General features: G+C 38.6%; 1 protein-coding gene across 3 annotated transcripts in view; it reads left to right on the top strand.

Annotated features, from left to right (window-relative positions):
* VEPH1 (ventricular zone expressed PH domain containing 1) overlaps positions 1-19,354 on the top strand; it is a gene marked incomplete at its 5' end in the record, with an annotated part of 209,297 nt that overhangs the window by 146,763 nt on the left and 43,180 nt on the right. Inside the window, 2 exons of one of the 3 annotated variants that reach the window (XM_082655111.1) lie at positions 9,046-9,185; positions 11,623-11,757. In XM_082655111.1, the coding sequence (XP_082511237.1) occupies positions 9,046-9,185; positions 11,623-11,757 (275 nt within the window). Of the gene's footprint in view, positions 1-9,045; positions 9,201-11,622; positions 11,758-19,354 lie in introns of all 3 variants that reach the window. The other 2 variants (XM_082655109.1, XM_082655110.1) reach the window with 2 other exon arrangements.

Here is a 19,354-nt window from a genome sequence, read left to right as displayed (position 1 = left end):
GTTGATAGTGTATAGGAATGCAAGAGATTTCTGTGCATTAATTTTGTATCCTGCTACTTCACCAAATTCATTGATTAGCTCAAGTGGTTTTTTCTTGGCATCTTTAGGATTTTCTATGTATAGTATCATGTCGTCTGCAAACGGTGACAGTTTTACTTTTTTTCCAAATGGGATTCCTTTCACTTCTTTTTCTTCTCTGATTGCCGTGGCTAAAACTTCCAAAACTATATGTTTAATAATAGTAGTGAGAGTGTACGCCCTTGTCTTGTTCCTGATCTTAGTGGAAATGGTTTCAGTTTTTCACCATTGAGAATGTTGTTGACCATGGGTTTGTCATATATGGCCTTTATTATGTTGAGGTAAGCTCCCTCTATGCCTACTTTCTGGAGGTTTTTATCATAAATGGGTGTTGAATTTTGTTGAAAGCTTTTTCTGCATCTACTGAGATGATCATATGGTTTTTATTCTTCATTTGTTAATATGGTGTATCACTTTGATTGATTTGTATATGTTGAAGAATGCTTGCATTCCTGGGATAAACCCCACTTGATCATGGTGCATGATCCTTTTAATGTGCTGTTGGATTCTGTTTGCTAGTATTTTGTTAAGGATTTTTGCATCTATGTTCATCAGTGATATTGGCCTGTAGTTTTCTTTCTTTGTGACATCCTTGTCTGGTTTTGGTATCAAGATGATGTGGCCTCGTAGAATGAGTTTGGGAGTGTTCCTCCCTCTGCTATATTTTGGAAGAGTTTGAGAAGGATAGATGTTAGCTCTTCTCTAAATGTTTGATAGAATTCGCCTGTGAAGCCATCGAGCCCTGGGCTTTGTTTGTTGGAAGATTTTTAATCACGGTTTCAATTTCAGTGCTTGTGATTGGTCTGTTCATATTTTCTATTTCTTACTGGTTCAGTCTTGGAAGGGTGTACGTTTCTAAGAATTTGTCCATTTCTTCCAGGTTGTCCATTTTATTGGCATATAGTTGCTTGTAGTAGTCTCTCCTGATCCTTTGTATTTCTGCAGTGTCAGTTTTACTTCTCCTTTTTTTGTTTCTAATTGTGTTGATCTGAGTCTTCTCCCTTTTTTCCCTGATGAGTCTGGCTAATGGTTTGTCAATTTTGTTTATCTTCTCAAAGAACCAGCTTTTAGTTTTATTGAGTTTTGCTTTTGTTTCCTTCATTTCTTTTTTTTTTTTAATTAATTAATTAATTTATTTTTGGCTGCATTGGGTCTTCGTTGCTGCACGCAGGCTTCCTCCAGTTGTGGTGAGTGGGGGCTACTCTTCATTGCAGTGCGCTGGCTTCTCATTGCAGTGACTTCTCTTGTTGTGGAGCACAGGCTCTAGGTGTGCGGGCTTCAGTAGTTGTGGTGCCTGGGCTTGGTAGTTGTGGCTCATGGGCTTAGATGATCCACAGCATGTGGGATCTTCCTGGACCAGGGCTTGAACCCATGTCCCCTGCATTGGCACTGTACCACCAGGGAAGCCCTCCTTCATTTCTTTTTCATTTATTTCTGCTCTGATCTTTATGATTTCTTTCCTTCTGCTAACTTTGAGGGGTTTTTGTTCTTCTTTCTCTAATTGTTTTAGGTGTAAGCTTAGGTTGTTTATTTGAGATTTTTCTTGTTTATTGAGGTAGAATTGTATTGCTATAAAGTTCCTTCTTAGGACTGCTTTTGCTGCATCCCATACGTTTTGGGTCATCGTGTTTTCATTGTCATTTGTTTCTAGGTATTTTTTGATATCCTCTTTGATTTCTTCAGTGATCTCTTGGTGGTTTAGTAGCATACTGTTTAGCCTCCATGTGTTTGTGTTTTTTACAGGTTTTTTTCCTGTAATTGATATCTAGTCTCATAGCGTTGTGGTCAGAAAAGATGCTCAATATGATTTCAATTTTCTTAAATTTACTGAGGCTTGATTTGTGACCCAAGATGTGATCTGTCTTGGAGAATGTTCTGTTTGCACTTGAGAAGAAAGTGTATTCTGTTGTTTTTGAATGGAATGTCCTATAAATATCAGTTAAGTCCATTTGGTCTAATGTGTTTAAAGCTTGTGTTTCCTTATTAATTTTCTGTTTGGATGATCTGTCCATTGGTGTAAGTGGGGTATTAAAGTCCCGTACTATTTTGTGTTACTGTCGATTTCCCCTTTTATGGCTGTTAGCATTTGCCTTATGTATTGAGGTGCTTCTATGTTGGGTGCATAGATATTTACAATTGTTATATCTTCTTCTTGGATTGATCCCTTGATCATTATGTAGTGTCCTTCCTTGTCTCTTATAATAGTCTTTATTTTAAAGTCTATTTTGTCTGCTATGAGTATTGCTTTTTGAATTTCCACTAGACTTTTAAAATATTATTATAAATTATAACTCCTTTCTGACAAGATAGGGTGCTTTCAGGGTTCCATGGCTATATCCCACTTCTGAAACATTATGATATAATTTAGTACTATTTCTAATTTTAAAATGTTTTCTAGAATGTTAATTGGTAGAATTTCTAACTTTTTTTACATTAATATTTTACAACCATAAAATGAATAAAGAAGTATTTCTTTACCAAGATCATAACAAGATTACTAGCATCTGAAGTATAGCTAAAATACAAGTGACTAAGCTGAGGAAGAATGTTCACATTAACAAATAGCTGTATCTCAGGACTTCCCTGGTGGTCCAGTGGTAAAGAATCTGCCTTCCAATGCAGGGGACGTGGGTTCGATCCCTGGTCGGGAAACTAAGATCTCACATGCTGTGGGGCAACTAAGCCTGCATGCTGCAACTACTGAGCCTGCACGCCTCACCTAGAGAACCCGCGTGCCACAAGCTACAGAGCCCATGCGCTGTGTAGAGAGAAAATCCATGTGCCACAACTAGAGAGAAGCCTGTGCACCACAACTAGAGAGAAGCCCTTGTGCCACAACAAAAGATCCTATGTGCTGCAACTAAGACCGGATGCAACTAAAAAATATAAATAAATAAATAAACAAATAGCTATATCTTTCATGCCAGATGTGAAAATGTGGAATGTTTAGTTAAATTTAAGCCAAAATTTCAACATGAAAATTAGTATTGTATTATTACTATTATAATTTCTCATTATTTTCATGGGAATATCCTACTGGTTTTATCATTGTTGCTCCAGAAGGAATCAGAAAGAGTATAATAAAATATCATTATTATGTTTTGAGGTAAGCTTCTCTATGCCAGGTACTGTGGTGGGTACTAAATACACAAAGATTTTTTTTTTTTAAGATGTTGGGGGTAGGAGTTTATTAATTAATTAATTTATTTTTGCTGTGTTGGGTCTTCGTTTCTGTGCGAGGGCTATCTCTAGTTGTGGCAGGCGGGGGCCACTCTTCATCGCGGTGCGCGAGCCTCTCACTATCGCAGCCTCTCTTGTTGCAGAGCACAGGCTCCAGATGCGCAGGCTCAGTAGTTGTGGCTCACGGGCATAGTTGCTCCACGGCATGTGGGATCCTCCCAGACCAGGGCTTGAACCTGTGTCCCCTGCATTAGCAGGCAGATTCTCAACCACTGCACCACCAGGGAAGCCCCACAAAGATTTTTAAGAGAGAAAGAGAGGAGGGTGGAAGGGAAGGAGAGGGGGGAAAGAGAGGGAAAGGAAGAGGAAAAGAACTCTGCCTTTTATAGTGGACAGAGATAAAAATACTAAGAGTGTGACTCAGGCTCCTCACTGTTGAAGTGGGAGTTTACAGGTAAGCAAGGGGTAGAGGCTAAATGATCCATGTGGTAATGAATTAGAATTGAAACCATGGGTATGAACTCATGTTTAGCTTAATATAGATACAGATGGTTGCATATAGAAATACTTGTAAATAGATATGTGTACATATACACACATAATTTCCCTGCTTTGTCACCTTAGGAGGCCAAGGAACAATGACACCCAAGTAACAGCGAGCATACCTAGTACCTAACTCTTAGTTTCTAACACAGTTCTCCAGTGAAAGGAACCAGAAGTCCTTGGAGAAACAGCTGATTCTAAGACAGGGCAGGAAACATACAAGATGAGCCTGGAGCATCTTGTATGTGAGATATAAGTAAGGAAGTGATGAACAAACAAATAAAAAACCACACACACAATGATGACAGCACATCAAATGGACACAGGAACCAACTGAAAGAGCTCCCTGTGGCCAAAGCTGGAACAGTTAGAGCAACAAAATAAAATAATATTGAATTATAAAATAAATATCTGTGAGTACATACTGATAGAATAATTGGCCAAATAATTTGAATGTAATAACTAGAAGAGGAAGAGACAAATTTGTGCAGAAGAATTCCACATAAGTTATACAGCTATTCTGCCCTCAGGAGGTGAAGCTAACTCCCCACTCTTTAAGTATGGGTTGCACATTGTGACTTCTTTTCAAAGAGGGCAGTTTGGAAAGTGGGGAAAAAAAAGAGTAACTTTACAGTGGAGAAATCTGGTGAACACTACCTCAGCCAGATGTTCAAGGTCAACATCAATAGTCACAGGTCATGTAGATCAAATGTACTCTCCATATGATATGAGGAAAATGGCACTTTATCTCTGTGGTTTTCCTCCCCCAAATTCGAAATCTCAGTCTGTTCATGAGAAAAACAGACAAATCCCAACTGAGAAACATTTTACAAAATGTTTCAAAACTGTGAAGATCATCAAAAACAAGGAAAGTCTGAGAAATTGTCACAGCCAAGAGGAGCCTAAGGAGACGTAATGAGTAAATGTTCTGTAGTGTCCTGAATGGAATCCTGGAACAGAAGAAAGACGCTAAGTATAAACTAAGGAAATCTGAATAAACTATGGACTTAAGTTTATAATAACGTGTCAGTATTGGTTCATTACTTGTAACAAATGTATCATACCAACTTTTTTTTGGCTGCATTGGGTCTTCATTGCTGCACGTGGGCTTTCTCTAGTTGTGGCGAGCGGGGACTACTCTTCATTGCGGTGTGCGGGCTTCTCATTGTGGTGGCTTCTCTTGCTGTGGAGCCGGGGCTCTAGGCGCGTGGGCTTCAGTAGTTGCAGCACACGGGCTCAGTAGTTGTGGCACGCGGGCTCTAGGGCGCAGACCCAGTAGTTGTGGCACATGAGCTTAGTTGCTTCGCGGCATGTGGGATCTTCCAGGACCAGGGATTGAACCCGTGTCCCCAGCATTGGCAGGTGGATTCTTAACCACTGTGCCACCAGGAAAGTCCCTCATAGCAACTTAAGATATTAATAAGAGGGGAAACTGGGTTATTGTATATAGGCAACTCTCTATATATTGTAATTATATACAATATATAAATATATAATAATTATACATTTATATATTATAATTATATATATGTAATTTTTCTGTAAATCTAAAAGTATTCTAAGGCAAAAGTTTGTTTAAGAATACTAACATAGGACTTCCCTGGTGGCACAGTGGTTAAGAATCCACCTGCCAAATGCAGGGGACATGGAGGAGCCCTGGTCCGGGAGGATCCCACATGCTGCGGAGCAACTAGGCCCGTGCGCCACAACTACTGAGCCTGCACTATAGAGCCCGCACTCTAGAGCCCGCAAGCCACAACTACTGAAGCCCATGCACCTAGAACCCGTGCTCCGCAACAAGAGAAGCCACTGCAATGAGAAGCCTGTGCACCACAATGAAGAGAAGCCCCTGCTCGCTGCAACTAGAAGAAAAAAAAAAAGCCCACGTGCAGCAACAAAGACCCAATGCAGCCAAAAATAAATAAATAAATAAATTTATAAAAAATAAAAGGACCAAAGCAAAAAAAAAAAAAAATGCTAACAAAATTTTAATACCGTACAATGAATGCAATGTAGGAATAAAAGCATATGAACTGTGGGAGAAAAGTGTGAGAGGAAAAAAAGAATTCCAAAATGATCCTTAAATACTTTGACTTAAAAAGAAGATCAGGGCTTCCCTGGTGGCGCAGTGGTTGAGAGTCCGCCCGCCGATGCAGGGGACGCGGGTTCGTGCCTTGGTGCGGGAGGATCCTACGTGCCGCGGAGCGGCTGGGCCCGTGAGTAATGGGCGCTGGGCCTGCGCGTCCGGGGCCTGTGCTCGACAGCGGGAGAGGCCACAGCAGTGAGAGGCCCGAGTACCAAAAAAAAAAAAAAAAATCAAATGCTCTTTTGTATCATGTCTTTAAATTTATCCATGTGTGTAATGTATATATTTTGGGTATTTCAACTTACAACACATTATATTATACAGTTCTTGCTGCTCATGTTAACTTCAGTATTTTTAAAGACCAAACCAAATCCTTTTTTTTTTGTTTTGTTTTTTTTTTACAAAAATAAGCCACAATTCTATATTTAGCGAAGCATGACCTCCTCTCTTTTCAACATTTAATCTAGAAAAATAAACAGTTTGGGCATCAATTGTATAAATAAAAAATATCTTAATAACCCAGATACACTAACCTTACTACACGGAATTACCTTGAATATTCATGCCTTATGTGCTTTTTTTCAGGGTGTTCCCTACTCTTAAAATGCTTGTCTCTCTCACATTTTTTCTAAGTTCAAAATCTTGGCTTAGCTTTCAAGGTCACCTCAAATATTTCCTCTACCAGGAAGCCTCACCTGGTTCCCCAAGGATGATAGCAGCTCTTTGCTGTGAGTGGTCGGTACTGTGTGTCCCTCCATTATCCCATGGACTTAATTTACAACTGTTGTTTATAGGTGTTTCTCCCATTTGGCTGTAAACTTCTTAAGAGCAAGGTCAGAATCATGGCTCCTCTTGGTCTCTGCACAGTGTCTGACACCCATTCATTCATCCAAAACCATTTATTGCACGCCCACCATTCAATACCATGGAATGAACTGGAGGGAGAAAATTACAGAGAAAAATTAACAACTAAATGTTAATGTTGGAAAATCTTTCTAATCCAGCAAAGCTCAGAAAAAAAAAAATGAGGAGAAAAATATTGAAACAGATCCAGTTTACTGAAAGCATTAACAGAAGCATTATATCACAGAACTGATGTGTTTTTATCACTGGTGTATATGCTTCTAGGTAAAGGGCAAAGCTTCTATCGCTTTGCCCATTTTCCGTGATCTGGGACCCCTGTGGTTTGTGTACAGAAAGCTGGTAGGCTCAGGGCAAGTAAAATAAATTGAATCAATGTTCATTTTCAAAAGAATACATGAACGAGCAGTCATTTAGGGGAAGGAAAAAGAAAAAAATGTTTTTTTCGTGTCAGAGGCCCGAAGTCCAACTTGGACTGTCAAGCTACTGCACAGGTTCTTACAAACGATCTTTTTCCCTTTTGAAACTTTCTGTTAAAACAAAACAAGGTGCTGTCTCAATGTATACGTTACAGCTAGATTGATTTCCAATAGAACCATTTTTTGTGTATGCGCTCTTATGGAATTCTTGATTTCTGCCTTCTCTAGTATTGATTAATTTAAATTCAATTTTTCAATGCCAAAAAAATATTTTTAATTACCATTTTCAAACAATTTCTGGTAGGGCAATTTTAAGTGGATATTGTGCTCTATTCTATTCTATGAAGTCTTTCCCTGTCAGTGGCAGGCCTCCTGGTCTTTTCCACTGAACTTTCAAGCACTCTTTATATCTCATGATCCACTCACCCACAGAATGCAGAAATGATTTCTGATTTCATGCAAGATTTTGAATGCTTAAATTTCCCCCAAACAGCTAACAACATGAAAACTAGTCCTCTTTTATACCAATGGTTCAGAATCACACAGAAAGTTATTATTTATTAAGATTTCTAAATATGTTTCTAAATTGCCCTGTGGCTTTATTGTTTGGTTTCCAATGTCGTCTTCTCTAATCTATCATTGGCCACCCTCCCTTAACTCTTCCAAACTCTTTCCCAAAAGCCTGTTATTCCTTCACACCTGAGCCCTGATGGTGCACAGATAAGCTTCCCCCGTCCCCACAATTCTCTAGGGAACCCCATGCACTCTCATGGGTTGGGACTGACTCTACCACCTTATTAGGGTTCCCATCAGCTTTTAATAAACTCTAGTCCATTTCCATTTTTAATAGTAGGGCATAATTAATCTATTTATTTTCAAAATATTTCATTTAACATGTCAGATTAATTCTGAAACAATAAATACCCCATGAGCTATCGATATGACTCTACAGATTTAAAAATTCCCAGTATGGTAGAGCCTAAAGCATCCCAACGTGGCAACAGTTTGGCTGAGTTCAAATCCTGGTTCTGCCACAGGTAGGGCAAACTTGAGCAATTTTTTCTGGATCCCTGAGCATCATTCATCTCTCCAGAAACTCTCTTTAGAGCATCTATTGCGTGCCACGTGCCAAGGTCATAGTGGTGAACAAGGCAGTCACAGTGGTTCACTAAGTTGACCCTTTAATGGGCTAAGATTCCTCATACTTAAAATAGAAACAGTAACACCCATCTTGTAGGGTTGTAAAAATCGAATGGCTCCTAAACATGGCTCCTCAGCATCTCTGCTCTATGCCACCACCACCATGCTCCCCCACTTTCTTGTTCCTAAAGGATGATCTCTTTAAGTTTCCCTGCTGAAGCTCTTCAAGATGAAATAACCTTTTTGAACCAGGACAGTTCACAGGAAGCCACCCCCTGGCCAGAGTTATTCTGGGGGTTGTTTCTGGGGCCTCTGTACAACCAAGAGAACAGTGCCCCTGGTCATGGCACACCATCACTGCCCAGAAAATGCCTCGGTTTCCTTCACCCATTTGTTTATGCTTCCCAGGTTATTTCAAAGTTCCCAATCATATGGAAATGACACCTATCTCCATTTCTATTGGTAAGAGGTTTTTTCCTCCCCTGCAAGTTGCTTGGAGACTTCTCATCCATTGTTAATCAAAAGAAAAAGAGGAATAGAATACAGCTTGCTTAAAGCAGCTACATTTAAATCCACATTCCATGAAATGGATCTACCCCCAAATCCATAGTTGTTTGAAGTTATTAGCTCACAGACTGAAAACTAAAGAATGTATTTCTAAAGATGTTTGTATGTTGAAGTATAAGGTGTAACTCTGGGAAGAATCTAATGTTTAATGCTATGTGTATTTGTTTCTAGATTCTGTTAGAAGTTGTGTAGCAAAGCTGTTCTTCACTTGCTCCCTAAAGGGTCATTATTGCCTCTACAGTAAATCCAGTTTTATTCTCATCAGCCAAGAACCTCAGCCGTGGATCCAGATCATGTTCCTATTTCAGCAGGTGTGTATAATTCACATTCATCGTGGCTCCTTGATGAGAACAACTCACATTTTGATGTGAATCAAATTGTATATGAATATAAAAAACAGCATTGATTTTTCTTCCTTTTCTTGAAATAACGATCTTATTCTTCTTCTACTTTACTAATGTTTTTCAAATGGGTTTCATCTTTGGCTTTGTTCTTAACAGTTGTCAGTTTTCCGAAAACAAACCAAGAAAACTTGATTTTACTTTTGCCCCTTCAGTCTTATTTTATTGACTTAGTCTGATTATTTGTTTTTCTCTTTGAGCAAACTCACCAAAAAACATGTTTATGCTGCTTTTCTTCTTTGTTCTTTTTAATATAATGTTTCCTTTCTTCTTCCACACCTTTGATATTATGTGATCTGGATGAAGCCTGACTTTGAGGTAAATAAAAATCAAATCTTTGACATGATAGTTACAAACCCAGTGCTAGCCTTGTATGCTGGGCCAGACTCTTCCCCTTCTCTGTCAGTTTATGCCTTCATGCAGTTCTCAAATTAACAGATTCCAGTCTAAATGGACCTCTTTGGAATGATGATTAATTAAATCAGGTCCTGTTCTTCTTTAAGTGAAAGATCATATGCTGTATAAGTTTCTGATAATAATCAAGAAATTCCCAGATGTGTCCACATTTTTTTTAACTTTTTATTTTATATTGGAGTATAGCTGATTAACAACGTTGTGATAGTTTCAGGTACACAGCAAAGCATGTGTGTACCTTTTGGGTTTCACAATCAATCTGTTACTGCTCTTAACCTTTTTAAATCTGTGGGCAACTTACTCAGGGTATAAGATCCTCTGCCTTTTCCCACTCAGTATAAAAAGCAGCTCATCTTGAGGATAACAATAAGATTTTTCTGGGAAAAAAAATTGTTATTCACTTACTAAATAGAAACTTTGTACACAAAGACCACCTAGAGAGTCTTATAAGTCAATGTTTGGACAGTCATTGACATAGAAAATGGGATTTTACAAGGCAAAATCATTATTTTATTATACCTCACACATAAAGGATAATATATATGGTATTTTATATGTGTGTGTGTATAATTTTGTGACTTTTATGTTCTATATGTTTTTATAAAATTGTTCCCTTGAATTGAGAGACTTCTCACATTCATAGATGTAACACCACAACATGTAAATAACTGTTAAACACATAATTGGTTAGTAAACATACAAACAGTTTAAATCTTCCTTTGAAAATTTTAGAACCTAGGGGCAGGACAGGAATAAAGATGCAGACGTAGAGAATGGACTTGAGGACACGGGGAGGGGGAATCAAGCTCCACCTGGGACGAAGTGAGAGGGTAGCACTGACATGTATACAGTACCAAATGTAAAATAGATAGCTAGTGGGAAGCAGCCACATAGCACAGGGAGATCAGCTTGTGACCACCTAGAGGGGTGGGGTAGGGAGGGTGGGAGGGAGATGCAAGAGGGAGGAGATATGGGGATGTATGTATATGTATATAGCTGATTCACTTTGTTATACAGCAGAAACTAACACACCATTGTAAAGCAATTATACTCCAATAAAGATGTTAAAAAATGTTTATTTTCATTGGCTTGAATGATATATATGTAAATGTGATTCTTTTTTTACATTGACAATCTCATTTTCCCAAACTGAGAATATCTTAAAGCTCTAAGAATATTCAGCCATTACACATTTTATAACCGAAAATGTTTGTGTTTCCCCAACCCCCCCACTCATACTGTTCACATCTGAGCAATTGAACAATGAACTCTTGGTTATTTCATGTCTATTCTTCATGATTTACTCTGTATAAATAAACTTGATATTTGTACTCTGTACTCTCTTGGTATTTGTTTTAATTTTATACCTTAATTCTCAGATCTTTGAAAAATAAATATATATATTAATATTAACCATTTTCCAATTAAGTAACATGCTTGAGAAATGATTGAAGTAAATACTACATTACAAAGGTTAGGCGTATTTATAGAGATCAATATCAACTGTCTTAAAAATCCGATTTATGGGCTTCCCTGGTGGCGCAGTGGTTGGGGGTCCGCCTGCCAATGTGGGGGACGCGGGTTCGTGCCCTGGTATGGGAGGATCCCACATGCTGCGGGGCAGCTGGGCCCGTGGGCCATGGCCGCTGGGCCTGCGCGTCCAGAACCTGTGCTCCGCAACGGGAGAGGCCACAGTGGTGAGAGGCCCGCGTACCGCAAAAAAAAAAAAATCCTATTTATGTTAAATTTTCTGTTAAGAAATAAAAAACATGAAATGTACCATATGTTTGATCTTCAAGACAGGTTTCCCTGTAGCTTTATTTAAATTTAAACCATTTTTAAGTTCAGACCAAGCCTAATAGTGCTTTGCAATCAATCAAACAATAAGGACAAGAGATAACATGTCACGTTTCTCTCATTAATGCCCTTTCAGAGCCTATTTCCTGAGCCCCTGTCTATACAGAGCCGTTCTGTGCAATTTCTCAGAGCTCTGTGGGAGAAGACCCAGACAGAGGGTACTCACAGCTTTGAAACAGCCATGATGGAGTCCACATTCCCACAGCAGAAGGTAAATGCTTTTTTCCTTGGACATGTTATTTTAAACCAAGATTCAAGATTAGCTTGAAACAGTTTGCCTTTTCTTGATAGTTCAGTTTTTTCCCTTCATTCCTTTATTTTCTTTTATTATTAGAAAACACTAAGTAATGATTTACATGTCATGCTATAGTGGACTCAGGACCTAGAGATATCAGTAGACAAGGTCACTGCCCTTTGAGGCTCCCAGACTGACATAATACTGCCCACTCAGAGCCACACAAAAACCACACACATGGTATGGAATAGAAAACATTTTACAAAAGAAGACAGACAACTCTAGGACTGAAAAGGAAAGAGCATTGGGGAATCAAGCTCCAGCTTCTTTAGTGCTTTTCATTTCATCCTTTGATACTTCCTCTCATAACCTTGCCCTCTGTTGTCACCACAAAGCTAGAAAGGGAAGACAAGGTGAACAGGAAGGTCAGGGTGGGAAAGAGCTCTGTTGAGGCAGACAAGAATGATGTGAGACAGAGCATTTTAGGAGTGTGGAAACAGGGGCATCACTCTCAGAACACAGTTGGCCGAGATCTCCCGAGCAGGCCCTTGAACTGGGAAAGGACCAAAATGTGGAGCTACGCCTATCCAGTCAACAGAGTGTAACCAGAAGTGGACGTTCACTGCCGTGATCAGATCTGCCCATGAGAAAGGTCACAGGCCTGGCTATGGAGAGAATGATTAGAGGAAGCCTGACTGGAGACAGGAAGACTACAAAGGAAGCAACTACTGTAGTCAGGTAGGAAATGAAGGCCTGAGCTAAAGTTGGAAGTTGTAGGAAGAGGATGGATTCAAGAGCCATTAAAGAAACAGAATCAACAGGACTTGGTCCTTATAAGGAAATTGAAAGAACCAAGGATGACTCCAGGTGCATTGTGTGGCCAATGGATGATGGCACCATCTTGAAAAAGAGAGACCACAAAGGAAGCTGATGTGGAGGAAGAAGATAAATCATTCTGGCTTACATGTTTTGAGTGTGAGTGGTTTGTGTAGATAACCAGATGGTAATGGTGGTTGAATTGCCACTGTGGACCTCAGGAAGAAGGACATGACTGGAGATAATGGATTTGGGAGTCAAAGATAGCACTTGATATCATGACAGTAGACTGGATAACTCAGGAAGAACATGGATAATGAGAATAGAGAATGGTTATTGATCTCTCCTTAGTAAATTGCCAGCTTCTGTAAGTCCTTCTCATACTCAGAGATCCTGATTATCCTTATTTTGCCTTCAAGAAAGCCCAGTAATAAGCATTGGATGCTTACTGATCAAACCAGAGATTCTGAGAGTATATGATCATGGTCTTTGTCCTTGTTTTACTATTGAGAAGGGGAACAAACATACTAATATTAAATAAACTCAAAGTACAAACAACTAGCAAATTAATCAAAAGCTGTTACATTGTGAAACATAATACCTCTTAAGTGCTGAAGGATTGTGAAAAGATGAGAAATGGGTGTGATTAATCAGAAGTTTAGTTAGTATGGTCTGTAAGACACTGAAGCCACACCCAATTATTGCATCACTATTTTTTGGCTTTGGTTTAAGAATTAGACATGTAGTATTAAGAATAAAAGAAATGCCATAGTTGCATCAATGCAAACTAGAATGGAATTCTTTGCATATTTCCTGCAAATTTTAAAGTTTTGTATCATGTTTAAAGACAATGCCTCAAATTCTTATAAATGTTTCACAGTGAACTGTAGTTTAACTAGAGGGAACTTGTAAATTAAACCTCAGCAGACTGCTTCAAGTCCTAAGAGGTTGAAAAAAAACCCCAGAACTTCACAAACCAGTTTTGTGCATGCTCACAAGTATACTTATTCATATTTCTTCTATTTCATACCAATAAACATTCCTCTAGGGAAAAATTAACTGCAAACCAAAATGTTTTATAAATTTTTAAAACTCTATAATTTGGTTTATTCATAACTAATAGAAAAACTTTGATGTCTGGAATGTGCACTGTGTGACAAAGTTTATCAACCTGGGTATTTCTCAATCAAATTGATTTTCTACTCTCTTTATTTTATGAAGTGTTCTTCCCATGAAATTCACAATAGCTGTGAGAATGGTCCAAAGTTTGCTTTCTTTTCACCATATGTGCCAGTCTGTACATAGACTAGTGATTTGAAAATGATGGGCATGTGTGTATCTGTTGCTGTGATAGAATTAATACTGCAGCCAACTGGATTCAGGTATAGAAGAAAGGAAGACACTTCTGAGAAAATGCCTAAATCTTTAGAATATAATGCTCTGGAGAGTTTGTTATTGAGAATTCATTTTAATAAAATCTTGGAATTTTAGAATTGAAAATCAACAGTAAGTTATCTATTAATTTGTAAAGTGCTTGAGGGCAAGGGATGCACTATGTTTACCATTATATTTCCAGGGTCACACAGTGCCTGGCACGTGGTAGGCTCTCAGTAAATGATGAGTATCAATTGAATAAGTAAATAAATCCTGTCACTTTCCAGATGTTAAAATTGGAAGCATAGGGACCTGTCGTAGGTCACCTACCTAATCAGGTGCAGAGCTAGAGCACAAGCATACACCATGGTGACACTGGGTCCACCACCAATATATCTGGGTTTTCTCTACTCTGGCTTGTAAAATTACAGTTCTCTGCCTCTTGAAGTAAGCCTTGATCAGCCAATGATATATGAGAAGGGATATGTGTCACTCCAGGCAGAAGCTTTTCAAAGCCAGTGTTCCATTCTCCATCTTCCCTTTCTTACCCTACCATGGGGACTGCAGAAGCAAATGTTGATATTGAGTTGTCAGAAGACGGACAAAACCTGGAACCCCAAACTACCACATAGAGGACTGCTGCTCTGGAGAGACACCCAGACCCACCACACACTTCGCATGATGAAGGAACAATCTTCTGTTTTGTTAAAGACAGAAGTTTTGGTGTTTGTTATGGGAGTATAACCTATCTATCTTGACTACTTTTCTTAATTTTAAATAGTAATAAAAACATTTTTTAAAAACTTGGATTAATGGAAAGATATGCCCTTCTCATGGATTAATGGAAAGATATGCCCTTCTCGTGGCTAGGAACACTGATTACACAAATGGAAATTTTCTCTCAAATCATAAATACAATTTATTTCCAATCATAATAGCAACAGAATTTCTTCATGGAGTTTGACAAAGTGATCCTAGATTTGAAAATAACCAAAACAGTTCTGCAAAAGAACAGAGAGGAGAAAATTTTTCTACTAGGAAATGAAAACTTATTCTAAAAGCACAATAAGATGAGGAGGTGATTATTGCTGTAGGGATAAATTAATACTAATAAGGAATAAAGAGTCCAGAGATAGTTCCAAGCATATATGGACACTTGGTAGATGATAGAAAGGAGATTTCCAATCAGTGAGGAGAAAATAAAATATTTTAAAAATAATATGGGGGACATGTGACTTTTCAGATGGAAAAGATAAAATTAGATCCCACCCAGACACTATAATAAATAAACTAACTCTAGATAAAGCTCTAAATGTAATCAATGAAACTTTACAACAAGTAGAAGAAAATACCCATAGTTGTCTTTGTGACTTCAGGATAAGAAAGAATTTCAGACATAAGTAAACAGAAATCATAAAGGAAATATGAATAGATTCGAGTACTTAAAAAGTTTAAATTTCTGTATGACAAATTACACCACAACAAAGTTAAAAGGCAAGCACAACCTGGGAGAAGTTATTTAAAATATGTGTAAGGGCCCTGAACCAAGATGGTGGAGTAGAAAGACGTGCTTTCCCTCCCTCTTGTGAGAACACCAGAATCACAACTAGCTGCTGGACAATCATCGACAGGAAGTTGCTGGAACACACCAAAAAAGATACCCCACATACAAAGACAAAGGAGAAGCGACAGTGAGACGGTAAGAGGGGCGCAATCACAATAAAATCAAATCCCATAACTGCTGGGTGGGAAACTCACAGACTGGAGAACACTTATACCACAGAAGTCCACCCACTGGAGTGACGGTTCTGAGCCCCACATCAGGCTTCCCAACCTGGGGGTCCAGCAATGGGAGGAGGAATTCCTAGAGAATCAGACTTTGAAGGCTAGTGGGATTTGATTACAGGACTTCGACAGGACTGGGAGAAACAGAGACTCCACTCCTGGAGGGCACACACAAAGTAGTGTGCACATCGGGACCCAGGGGAAGGAGCAGTGACTCCATAGGAGACTGAACCAGACCTACCTGCTAGTGTTGGAGGGTCTCCTGCAGAGGTGGGGGGTGGCTGTGGCTCACCATGGGGACAAGGACACTGGCAGCAGAAGTTCTGGGAAGTACTCCTTGGCGTGAGCCCTCCCACAGTCTGTCATTAGCCCCACCAAAGAGCCCAGGTAGGTTCCAGTGTTGGGTTGCCTCAGGCCAAACAACCAACAGGGAGGGAACCCAGCCCCACCCATCAGCAGTTAAGTGGATTAAACTTTGACTGAGCCCTGCGCACCAGAACAACAGTCAGCTCTACCCACCACCAGTCCCTCCCATCAGGAAACTTGCACAAGCCTCTTGGATAGCATCATCCACCAGAGGGCAGACAGCAGAAGCAAGAACTACAATCCTGCAGCCTGTGGGAAAAAAAAAAACACATTCAAAGAAAGATAGACAAGAAGAAAAGGCAGAGGGCTATGTACCAGATGAAGGAACAAGATAAAACCCCAGAAAAACAACTAAATGAAGTGGAGATAAACAACCTTCCACAAAAAGAATTCAGAATAATGATAGTGAAGATGATCCAGGACCTCGGAAAAAGAATGGATGCAAACATCGAGAAGATGCAAGAAATGTTTAACAAAGACCTAGAAGAATTAAAGAACAAGCAAACAGAGATGAACAATACAATAACTAAAATGAAAACTACACTAGAAGGAATCAATAGCAGAATAACTGAGGCAGAAGAACGGATAAGTGACCTGGAAGACAGAATGGTGGAATTCACTGCTGCAGAATAGAATAAAGAAAAAAGAATGCAAATAAATGAAGAGAGCCTAAGAGACCTCTGGGACAACATTATTCACAACAACATTCACATTATAGGGGTCCCAGAAGGAGAAGAGAGAGACAAAGGACCAGAGAAAATATTTGAAGATATTATAGTTGAAAACTTCCCTAACATGGAAAAGAAAATAGCCACCCAAGTCCAGGAAGCTTAGAGAGTCCCATACAGGATAAACCCAAGGAGAAACACACCGAGATACATAGTAATCAAACTGGCAAAAATTAAAGACAAAGAAAAAGTATTGAAAGCAGCAAGGGAAAAATGACAAATAACATGCAATAGAACTCCCATAAGGTTAACAGCTGATTTCTCAGCAGAAACTCTACAAGCCAGAAGGGAGTGGCATAATATACTTAAAGTGATGAAAGGGAAGAAGCTACAACCAAGATTCCTCTACCTGGCAAGGATCTCATTCAGATTCGATGGAGAAATCAACAGCTTTACAGTTAAGCAAAAGCTAAGAGAATTCAGCACCACCAAACCAGCTCTACAACAAATGCTGAAGGAACTTCTCTATGTGGGAAACACAAGAGAAGAAAAGGACCTGCAAAAACAAACCCAAAACAATTAAGAAAATGGTCATAGGAACATACATATCGATAATTACCTTAAACGTGAATGGATTACATGCTCCAACCAAAAGACACAGGCTTGCTGAATGGATACAAAAAAAAGGCCCATCCATATGCTGTCTACAAGAGACCCACTTCATACCTAGGGACACATACAGACTGAAAGTGAGGGGATGGAAAAAGGTATTCCATGCAAATGGAAATCAAAAGAAAGCTGGAGTAGCAATACTCATATCAGATAAAATAGACTTTAAAGTAAAGAATGTTACAAGAGACAAGGAAAGATACTACATAATGACCAAGGGATCGATCCAAGAAGAAGGTATAACAATAATAAATATATATGCACCCAACATAGGAGCACCTCAATACATAAGGCAACTGCTAACGGCTATAAAAGAGGAAATCGACAGTAATGCAATAATAGTGGGGGACTTTAGAACCTCACTTACACCAAAGGACAGATCATCCAAAATGAAAATAAATAACGAAACAGAAGCCTAAATGACACAATAGGCCAGATAGATTTAATTGATATTTATAGGACATGCCATCCAAAAACAGCAGATTACACTTTCTTCTCAAGTGCACACGGAACATTCTCCAGGATAGATCACATCTTGGGTCACAAATCAAGCCTCAGAAAATTTAAGAAAATTGAAATCATATCAAGCATCTTTTCTGACTACAACGCTATGAGATTAGAAATGAATTACAGGGAAAAAAACGTAAAAAACACAAACACATGGAGGCTAACAATATGTTACTATATAACCAAGAAATCACTGAAGAAATCAAAGAGGAAATCAAAAACTACCTAGAGACAAATGACAATGAAAACACGACGATCCAAAACCTATGGTATGCAGAAAAAGCAGTTCTAAGAGGGAAGTTTATAGCTATACAAGCCTACCTCAAGAAACAAGAACAATCTCAAATAAACAATCTAACCTTACACCTAAAGGACCTAGAGAAAGAAAAACAAACGAAACCCAAAGTTAGCAGAAGGAAAGAAATCATGAAGATCGGAGCAGAAATAAATGAAATAGAAACAAAGAAAACAATAGCAAAGATCAATAAAACTAAAAGCTGGTTCTTTGAGAAGATAAACAAAATTGATAAACCATTAGCCAGATTCATCAAGAAAACGAGGGAGAGGACTCAAATCAATAAAATTAGAAATGAAAATGGAGAAGTTACAACAAACACCACGGAAATAGAAAGCATCCTAAGAGACTACTACAAGTAACTCTATGTCAATAAAATGGACAACCTGGAAGAAATTGTCAAATTCTTAGAAAGGTATAACCTTCCAAGACTGAACCAGGAAGAAATAGAAAATATGAACAGACCAATCACAAGTAATGAAATTGAAACTGTGATTAAAAATCTTCCAACAAACAAAAGTCTAGGACCAGATGGCTTCACAGGTGAATTCTATCAAACATTTAGAGAAGAGCTAACACCCATCCTTCTCAAACTCTTCCAAAAAATTGCAGAGGAAAGAACACTCCCAAATTCATTCTATGAGGCCACCATCACACTGATACCAAAACCAGACAACTACAATAAAGGAAAATTACAGACCAATATCACTGATGAATATAGATGCAAAAATCCTCAACAAAATACTAGCAAACAGAATCCAACAACACATTGAAAAGATCATACACCATGATCAAGTGGGATTTATCCCAGGGATGCAAGGATTCTTCAATATACACAAATCAATCAGTGTGATACACCATATTAACAAATTAAAGAGTAAAAACCATATGATCATCGCAATAGATGCAGAAAATGCTTTTGACAAAATTCAACACCAATTTATGATAAAAACTCTCCAGAAAGTGGGCATAGAGGGAACCTAACTCAACCTAATAATGCTATATATGACAAGCCCACAGCAAACATCATTCTCAGTGGTGACAAACTGAAAGCATTTCTTCTAAGATCAGGAACAAGACAAGGATGTCCACT

This window comes from Grampus griseus (genome assembly GCF_964374135.1).
Source record: "Grampus griseus genome assembly, chromosome: 5".
NCBI lineage: Eukaryota > Metazoa > Chordata > Mammalia > Artiodactyla > Delphinidae > Grampus > Grampus griseus.
This window is presented reverse-complemented; position numbering and strand designations above follow the sequence as displayed.